Genomic DNA, 9,599 nt, shown 5'->3' with positions numbered 1-9,599 from the left:
ACATATATACATACACACATACACACACACACACACACACACACACACACACACACACACACACACACACACACACACGCTCACACGCTCACACTCCTGATGAGGCTGCCGTGTTCCTCTGATTGGCTGAAGAAGCTGCCGATGTCCTTGACGCTGACGGACTCGTCTATGCAACGACGGACCCAGTGCTGGTACTCTTCCCGCTCCGGGAGCCGGTCCCAGAAGATCTTAAAGGCCTCCCACACAGTCTCCTGACACACTGAAACACATGTTACATACTGGAGCATTAACATGTTACACATGAAGCTACATCTATTTAAACTCCCTGAGGTTGTTTGCATTGAGCTGAAAACTAACGTTTTGTAGATCCATCTTTGTAAATAACAGCAGATCTTGTTTAAAGTTGAAAGCTAAGGGATGTTTCCTGAAGCTGAGACCACATGACGTGTTTTTAAAGTTCACCTGTCTCTGAATGACCCCTGACCTCTCTGAGATCAGCTGCTTTAGTGACAGCAGACACAGAGTTTAAGCTCCTAAGTCAGTTTGGATCAGGGCTTCGGTGAAACACCGAGTGTTCAACCAACAAACATGTTTCTGAAAACACTCTTTAAGTCCAGAACCAGAACCAGAACCCACTGACGTACCTCTGAGATGAAAGTACTTCAGGTGGTTGTTGACGGCCTGGTCGAAAGTCTCCCGAGTACAAAGTTTGACTCCGCTGGGAAACAAGATGTTCCTTTTTCTCCGAGTTAAAGCGGCGTGTCGTCGGTAAAGAAGCTGATCGGAAACTAGCGACTGAACCACCAGATGTGAACCAGGTCCCTCCGAGTCTGCATCTGGAGGAAAACCAGAGAGTACTTTTACTGCTAGAAGTACTGCTGTACTCTTACTGCTGATAATACTATTACTGCTCATAGTGCTGTTGTACTTTTCAGCTGATAATTTAAGGACATGAAACTGATAATACTTGTGTACTTTCACTTGCAGGACTTTTACAGGACACACACATATTGGTATTTTTACTGTAGTTCTAACACAGGTATAAGTATCTGTTAGTAATAATACAAATGTGTTGTTTGAACTCAGATATAAGTATCTGTTAGTAGTAATACAACCTGTCAATGAACACAGATAAAAGTATTTGTTGGTAATATTATAAACTTTCTGAACACAGGTGTAAGTATCTATTAGTAGTAGTAGTAGTTAAGTAAGTTAAACTTTGTTAGTAGTAATAAAAACATTGTTTGAAGAAAGTATTCGTTAGTAGTAATAAAACCTTTGAACACGGGTATAAGTATCCATTAGTAGTAATAAAACCTTTGAACACGGGTATAAGTATCCGTTAGTAGTAATAAAACCTTTGAACACGGGTATAAGTATCCGTTAGTAGTAATAAAACCTTTGAACACGGGTATAAGTATCCGTTAGTAGTAATAAAAGCTTTGAACACAGGTATAAGTATCCGTTAGTAGTAATAAAACCTTTGAACACAGGTATCCCTTAGTAGTACTAATAGCTCGATGTGTACCTGTCTCTGTGTAGACGTGTCCCGACAGCAGCACAGCTCCCAGCGTCCACAGCATCAACCTCCCAAACCGTCCTGCCATTTCTCAGAAGAACTTCTTCTTGGTCTGTCCTCGTCTTCAGCTCATCAGCTCCGTCTCTCAGTCGTCCAATAAGACGGGTCCAATGAGACGGGAGACTGGAGGACGGGTCCGGCGTCTCCGAGCTGCTGGTTTGCTCTCTGAGCAGATGGGACTTTTTTTTCTCTTTCCTGTAATCCGATTTGTTAATCTGCTGGACTGAATGACTATCTGCTGGACTGGATGACCAGATGATCAGTCTCAGTTCAGTGTCACTGTTGCTTTAAGACAATCAAACAAACATACAACAGTTTAGTTTAAAGATAATGAAGTTAATACAAAGGTTATTACCCATGATTCACCTGTGAAAGTGATGCAATTGTGTCCAGATTTACTCTTTAAATTACTATGCTGCTAAATAAACATGTAATATGAGCTTTATATGGTGTGATTAATAAGTGTGTATTAATGTATTTAACTGTAATATAAACAAGTGACAGCACAGTAAAACACAGTTGTAATAATATAAAACAGTCTCCGTCGGCCAGGTGGTCGTTACGGCAGACTGATCTGGATTACCTGAACACCCTACAAGGTCACGCTCAGCATTAACGAGGTCATAGGTCACGATGGAGCTGGATGCCCCCCCACTTGTTTCCTTCAATTAGTAGTTATGTAAGACAACATGTCATCAGCATCTATTAATATTATCAATAATAAACTGACGAAAACATGAAAGGTCTCAAACTGAACTCTACAAATAGACCTGGCCCTGGTCCAGACTCACAGTCAACAATGGCTGTCATCTTTTATCGGTTAATGGGATTAAGTGGAGATCAACGGAAACGTAGATAAACGTTTGTTCTCCAGTCGACTAAAATTTGAATTAAATACTGGGATTATTATCGTTTTAATGTATTTCTACACTAAACTGTTGAAATTCTTCCAGACAAACAAGGTTTTATTCAGGACTCGGAGTCCAGCAGAGAGTCTGGATCAGTTTTCAGTCTGCAGGGCTCAGATTATTTTTGGGAAGCAGGATGGAGGATTCATGGAGAACTAAACCGGTCTAATCTGGACCCCCCCGTCGCTCAGATTAACCTTCCCTACGGCCACCAGGGCAAAACATGAACAATCACTACCTGGTGCCAGACCAGGACCAGAGCCAGACCGTGGCCAGCGAGGGGCCAGAACGAGGCAAGAGAGGGACCAGACCGGGACCAGAGAGGGACCAGAATTGGTCAAGAGAGGGCCCAGAACGGGACCAGAGAGGGGCCAGACCAGGACCAGAGAGGGGCCAGAATGGGGCAAAAGAGGGGCCAGACCGGGACCAGAACGGGGCCAGTGAAGGGCCAGAACGGTGCCAGACCAGGGCTAGAATGGAGCCAACATGGGGCCGGACCAGTGCCAGTACAGGACCAGAGCGGGGCCAGACCAGGATCAGAGAATGATTCTAATAACATGTTGACACAAGTTATCTGATGTTTTGTCTGTAAACCCCCTTCAGCCTCGTAGTCAACCCAGTCTGATCCAGTTAACGAGCTGTAAACTGATTGGTCCTCAGCAGGGGGGGGGGGGGAATTAAACATACACAGTTATAGACACGCACACACACCACAGGAGTGTAGTTTATAGTAAGAAGAGAAACAATCAGACTGATAGTAACTCAGTGACATCACAGTATTACTACTAGTACTTGTAGTAATACATCATTACATCCAGATTTCATTCAATGTGAATATATGACAGCCAATTCCCACTTTAAAATAGTTTCAAATTAAGAGTCACATTCCTCTGAGTGAATACATATGGTTTATTTTATGAAACAGGAAGACAGAATTATGATCGTTGAGGTAGTTATTTACATTCCCTTTTACTGCAAGGTTAAAAATCCAGATCCAGATTAAAATCCTGTTTGAAGTTTCAAAATAAGAGCCCTCTTTGCTGATAATTAGAATAATCAAGGATCATAAGGAGTAAAAAGTTATTTACATTTAATTCACTTTGTTTGCTGTTTATTAAACATAATTAATAATAAATATTTACTGTAAGAAATTAAAATCGCAAATTGACATCCTGTTTGAAGTTTCAAAATAAGAACCTCACTATGAAAAAACTTTATCAAAAAGAATTATCAAGTTTATTTGCAGTATAAAGTTATTTACATGCACACAAAACAAAAGCTAGACTATAATATTTTAAATTCTTTAAAGTAAAAACATTTTAACGACGTAGAAAATATAAATTATTTATTGCACAGATGAAAAGTTTATTTTTTGGTTTTCAGGTCTCTCCGTTCTGACTCCGGTGCATCGTCATGATCAGAGATCGGATCTCTTCGCGCTTCTGTCGGACACGTTCACGCGGAAACCAGTTGTCCAACCGCAACGGGAGGTCGAAGTGGACCACGGGGTTCTGGGGAGCCAATCAGAGAGCTGGATTTAGTGTGAAGAGACGGAAACGTCCTGGTTTCTTTATTAGAACATTATTTTGTAAAAGTCGGGCGTCTGAACGAGTCTCGACTCGACTCCGGAGACGTTTTTGCAAAACTAGAAGAAGAACCAGTTGGTGGTGCAAAATAGTGCAAATGTACAAAATGGTGTAAATGTTGCACAAAATGGTGCAAATGTTGCACAGCATGGTGTAAATATCCGGAGCCGTTTTGGCCGAGCTAGAAGCAGGTGTGCGTTTACCTGCAGGAAGCTCTCGACGTACTGCAGCAGGTAGAGTCCACAGTCGCTGCTGTTGTCCTGCTGAGGGACTCTGCAGCTGGAGCTCCTCATGCTGTCCGCCGTGAAGAGACGAGGTGTCCCCCTCCGGACCTCCCACTCCACCTGCAAGTAGCTGGAGACCACGAGGGACAGTTAGGACATCCTGTACAGCGTTGGAACTTTAAAATGTTTGGAGTTTTTATTTTATAAAGAAGAGAAACTGACTCTCTGAGGAGCCGGCAGACATTCTCGTGGTACGAGAGCTTCAGGGAGTCCATGACGAGGACACACGGTCTGAACCAGAAGAGAAAGTCCTTCATTAGGTTTTCATTCCTCTGGATGTGTACTTTTAAATGTCTCTTTGAGACTCACCTCTTTAACACCGTCTCCCTCTGCCAGCTCTGCAGAGTGCACTCCTACAAAATAAGAGACACATTTCAGATTAAAGTTGAATTCTGATTGAATCCTTATATTCTGAACTGTGCCGTCCCTAAATAATAAAAAACTAACTAACTGGTTTGACTTCTCTAACATCAGTGTAACTATTAATAATATTCTATTTCTAGAAGCCAAACTTGTCACGTAAATGTCACAAAAAGTGGCAAAACAAATCATCTAAATGGTAAATGAATTGTGAAAAATGTCACAATAATAAAACGTAAAAATAAACAGGATGTTGCAAAATAATTATGCAAATAATGGAAAATAAATTCAAAACTACAAAAAAATGTCCCAAATACTGCAGTTGTATTTAATGAATTTCCAAAGAAACAACAGATAACAAGAGGCTTCAATTCAGATGTTAAGTAAACATGAAATACATTTCAATTCAAATGTTAAGTAAACATAAAATACATTTTTAAATGGCAAGAAAAGGGCAGAAATGGCAAAAATTATTGAATAATTGAAAATATGAAATAAAACGGTTAAAAATGTACAAACAAAGCATGATTAGGATAATAATAATAATAATAATAATAATAATAATAATAATAACAACTGAATATTTACCGGAGGCTGCTGTGACCTCAGACTGAAGGATGAAGGTTTACCTGCAGGCTGCTTTGATCCACCTGAGACACAAACAACAACCTGGAATCTGTTTCCTGTAGCTGCTTCACAATAAAGGTCCTGATGATGGTAAAGCTTTTAATGTGATAGGCAGATTCTCTTTGAGACTTCCTTCTTTGTAAAAACAAAGTAGAGGTTTCTCAGTGTCTTCAGAGGACGACAGTCAATCATTTCAGGTGAACAGGAAGTAAAAAGCAGCTAACCTGTTGAACTCTGAAACTCTTGGTGCTGAACCTCCTCCAGACCGGGGAAGCAAACCACCACCAGGTACCAGTGAGCTCTGTCGACACAACACAACCATCACCGATTCTTACTGGAGAGGACTCTTATTGTGAAACATCTGCAGGAAGTGGACAGTAAATAACCAACAACGATGTCCCGAGTGTCATTTTAAATGTTTCAGTCCCGAAACAAAACCTGACTTTTATTTTCAGTGAACAAAAAGAAGCCAAGAATCACAATAGTTAAACACAAACATGCACAAGATGGTGCAAATGTTGCACAAGATGGAATGCAATTATACACAGAAGGTTAAGACTCACTTCCACTTTCAACAAAGTGATAAAAAAAATGTCCTTACTCTTGATTGACAGGCACAAACAGGAAGTCTTTGGTGAAAATGTCAACGTTGCGAGTCCACGTCTTCACCCTCTGATGTCTCATGTGACGATCGCTGAGCAGAGACATGAAGACACATGAAGAAGAGACTCAATAAAGAGCGACTTCACTCTATGTATTTTAGGAATAAAACGTTTTTAAAAGATTTATTGCATTCTGTGAGCTGATACCAATAAGAGCGTGTCGTCTGCGTTAAGTCTGACCTTTTTCTTTATTTTCTAAAGATTTGATTGTGAAAAAAGAAAAAGAGGACGATTTAAGATGCGAAAAAATCTAGAGGAACAAGCTGGTAAACATGTTTTAATATATATTTATCATATCAAAGTCTACCTGACAAAAGAATCCAAAGATGCACAAAAATGGTCGGAAATTCACACCAAAAGTGACGTAAATATTCCAAAAAATGTGAATAAATATCTTCAGGTAAAACTAATACTCTTACGGGACAGAGGGGGCGTCGTCGACTCCGGCGGCTCTCCGGCGGCTCAGCTGTTTGTAGAAGAAGCTGCTGAAGACGTGACTCCGCTCGACCACCGAGCCGCCGACTCCCTCCAGGAGGAGGAACCTGCAGGAGGAGGAAGACACGGTTCAGGACTCTGACCCCTGCTGGTGAAAAAAAAAAACTTTATTGATTTTCCTTCTGACAGACTGACTTGAGGTAGAAGTCGATGATGACGTCGTTGAGGAACTCGCCCCCACTCAGACAGGCCAGGTCCTCCTTCGTCACCGTGATCCGGCCTTTAGAGGGCGCCGCCGGATACTGGATCAACCTGAAGACCACATGCTGAGGGTTCAATCCTGTCCATGTTACTTTAGCTGCTGGTCCAGGTGGCGTTACCTGGTCCAGGTGGCGTTACCTGGTCCAGGTGGCGTTACCCGGTCCAGGTGGCGTTACCCGGTCCAGGTGGCGTTACCCGGTCCAGGTGGCGTTACCTGGTGGGAAGCTGATGCAGACCTGAAGAGTTCAGGTTTGACTTCTTATTCTTCTGGTTGTTTCTGACCTGAAAGAGATTAATCTGTTTTGATGTTTCAGACTTTGAGAGAGAGATGAGCTTATAAAAGAGGACAGAAAGGAGTCTTACAGCAGAGTGACCCAGCAGTCCGAGGAGGTGCTGGTCCAGAGGAGGAGGACAACTGTGGAGGAGCAGCAGCCCGTCGGTCCACTCGAGAGGGGAGGTCGGCCCGGAAGAGGAAGAGGAGCCCTTCCTGTAGTCCTCCATGTCCAGGATGGAGGCCAGCAGGGCGGCCTGGAGCTCCAGCAGCTGCTCCTTCAGCACCAGCAGGAGGAAGGAGCATGCCGGACCTGAAGGACCAGGAGGACATATTAACACCTTCCTACCCACTGGCCCTCAATCAGTTTCTAGTCTGTAGAAGTGTTTTTCCTTCGTTGTGGTTTGGGATGAGATTTATCAGAAACCGTTTATTGCCAATGTCTGTTGCACAGACACGTACTTATTGCTCAGAGTGAGACCTCCTCATGATTCACTGCTCTTTGTGCGGAAACAGTGATGATGGAAACTGTTCACACAGAAGCTTGTTTTCTGTTTTCAGGCTCAAATGTGTCAGAAAAACTACATGAAGGGAACTGAAGCGAGAGTTTATCGTTTTAAAAACGGTCTTTGTGGGACGAATATATTTAAGAAAATGAAGTGCTGAAAGGAATTTAAGTGAAAGTGCTGAAAGATGGAAACCACTTCAACTACTCTCACTACTTTTACTGTGTACATGATACGTTGAGGAAGAAGTGTTGACAGGAGTGTAAGTGTAAAATGTAAGAAAGCTTGAGAGTAAAAACTGAAGGAAGCAGAAGTGACGGTTATGATAAACGTGTTGAATGAAGTGGAAATAAAAGTTTGTGCAAACACTAAGTTGAATTGCAGTTGAAAGTGCCCATAAGTTTAAGCACTGAAAGGAGTTGAAGCGTTAACTTAACGTGTGATTGACAGGAGGAGCAGGAAGTCTCTGCTGAGGGTAAAATATTGAAAGGAGTTGGTTGAAGTGTGAGTACCTGATGTGGTGGACATCTGGATGGTGGACAGCTCCTTCTGCAGTAGGTTGGCCTGAGCATCAGTCACCCAGAGAAAGAGCAACGAGGGGGCGGGACCTTCCCAACCAGCCAATAGGAACCCTCCCTGAGCCACGCCCCCGTCCCAGACACCGTAACCCCGAACCTGAGACGCCACCACGGCAACCTCACCGTCCTCAACACCTGATCAACAAATCGTTTTATAAAAGTCTAAATATGTTCTCAAACAAAGTCGTAACTAACTGCATACATTTATAAATATATATATTATATATGTAAAACATATAAAACAGTAACGTTACCTTTCAGAGGAATAATGAGGCCGTTCTCAGTGATCTAAGAAACATGAAAACAATCAGCTTCTTATTCTTCATATAATAAGAACAACAATAACGGAACCCTGCAGGTTTGATTCCTCACCGTCATCGTCCCGTTGGAGTCGGCGTTCATCAGACCAGCGTGAAGAGAGCTGAAGTCCAGCTGAAGGAAAGGAGGAAGAGGAGGAGGAAGAGGAGGAGGGTTGTTCTCATCTTCTTCCTCTTTGGAAGTCTGGAAATCAAAACAAAGACTTTGAGCTCATCTGATTAGAAACTGTGTCATGAGGACCAGATGATGAAGACTATTATCAGATGATGAAGAAGACCAGGAGATGTGGCTGAAAGCTCTCCTACCTCCTCCACTCTGTGTCCTCCTTCTCCTTCATCCACCTCTTCCTCTTCTTCACTGGACAGAACAACTGAGGAAGGAGAGAGAAATTATGTATTATTGTATATATTATTATTAATATAATATTCATATATTAATTATATATCAATCTCCTCACTAGGTTCCGTGGTGCCTGAAGGTCTCTTCAGATGAAGATGAAGGTCTCTCCTCTTCCTCCCTCTCGTCTCTCTCCATCTCTTCTTCTCTCTCTCTCTCACGTCCTCCATCTGGCTGCTGCTGCTGTCCAGGGTCCGCCTCCTCTGTGACATCACCGATGGCATCGCCGATGACGGAGACACGAGATCGTCCTCCAACGTCTGGTCCAAACCAGAAGAAGATGAGTTCTTCTTCTTCTTCTGCAGAGACGTTCTCCCTCCCAGCGCCAAACAACTCAAACTCCCAGCATGCACCTCACCCCTGAGCTCTGCCAGAGAGTCCAGCGAGTCCACAGAGATGCTCTGATTGGCCGAGCCTGAAAGGTCTGACGCTCTGGTAGGGCGCCATCTGGTGGACGAAAAAGAAACGAACACTTAAAACTGGGACCAATGGAAGGGAGAAGTATAAGTTGTGTGAAAAAGTGTTTGCCCCCTTCCTGATTTCTTATTTTTTTGCATGTTTGTCACACTTAAATGTTTCAGATCATCAAACAAATTTGTTATGTATTATAATTAATAATTATCTTATATATTATAATTATATTATAATATATAGTTATAATATATCATATCATATTATATATTTAGAAGTAAATGTTAAACTCATATCTTGTTCTCTCCATTATTTTCCATTTTCCATTCCACATATATATATACACATATATACATACGTATACATATATATATACATATATACATACATATATACATACGTATACATATACACATA

General features: G+C 42.1%; 1 protein-coding gene across 1 annotated transcript; it reads right to left on the bottom strand.

Annotated features, from left to right (window-relative positions):
* Nucleotides 1-58: 58 nt before the first annotated feature.
* On the bottom strand, nucleotides 59-8,652 carry LOC116400266 (sentrin-specific protease 7-like). The gene is made up of 16 exons (XM_031878027.1): nucleotides 8,430-8,652; nucleotides 8,312-8,345; nucleotides 7,992-8,192; nucleotides 7,066-7,286; nucleotides 6,917-6,984; nucleotides 6,637-6,753; nucleotides 6,426-6,548; nucleotides 5,946-6,038; nucleotides 5,569-5,645; nucleotides 5,306-5,367; nucleotides 4,667-4,710; nucleotides 4,520-4,588; nucleotides 4,277-4,427; nucleotides 1,529-3,998; nucleotides 645-836; nucleotides 59-259 (listed from the first exon to the last, which is right to left on the bottom strand). Exons 1-14 carry the CDS (start codon nucleotides 8,457-8,459, stop codon nucleotides 3,867-3,869), a joined length of 1,422 nt encoding a protein of 473 aa, XP_031733887.1. The 5' UTR covers nucleotides 8,460-8,652; the 3' UTR covers nucleotides 59-259; nucleotides 645-836; nucleotides 1,529-3,866.
* Nucleotides 8,653-9,599: the final 947 nt, after the last annotated feature.

Source organism: Anarrhichthys ocellatus, unplaced genomic scaffold (assembly GCF_004355925.1).
Source record: "Anarrhichthys ocellatus isolate YVR2014 unplaced genomic scaffold, GSC_Weel_1.0 scaffold159, whole genome shotgun sequence".
Taxonomy (NCBI): Eukaryota; Metazoa; Chordata; class Actinopteri; order Perciformes; family Anarhichadidae; genus Anarrhichthys; species Anarrhichthys ocellatus.
Note: the sequence above shows the minus strand (reverse complement) of the source record. Positions and strands in the feature narration are given on the sequence as shown.

Excerpts from the sequence above, each read along its gene's own strand:
- LOC116400266 (XM_031878027.1), bottom strand. The coding sequence starts at position 8,459 with ATGAACGCCGACTCCAACGGGACGATGACG. Across the intron at positions 4,711-5,305 it reads TGAGGTCACAGCAGCCTCCG|GAGTGCACTCTGCAGAGCTG; the intron begins GTAAATATTCAG and ends CTTATTTTGTAG. Across the intron at positions 4,589-4,666 it reads AGGGAGACGGTGTTAAAGAG|ACCGTGTGTCCTCGTCATGG; the intron begins GTGAGTCTCAAA and ends CTTCTGGTTCAG.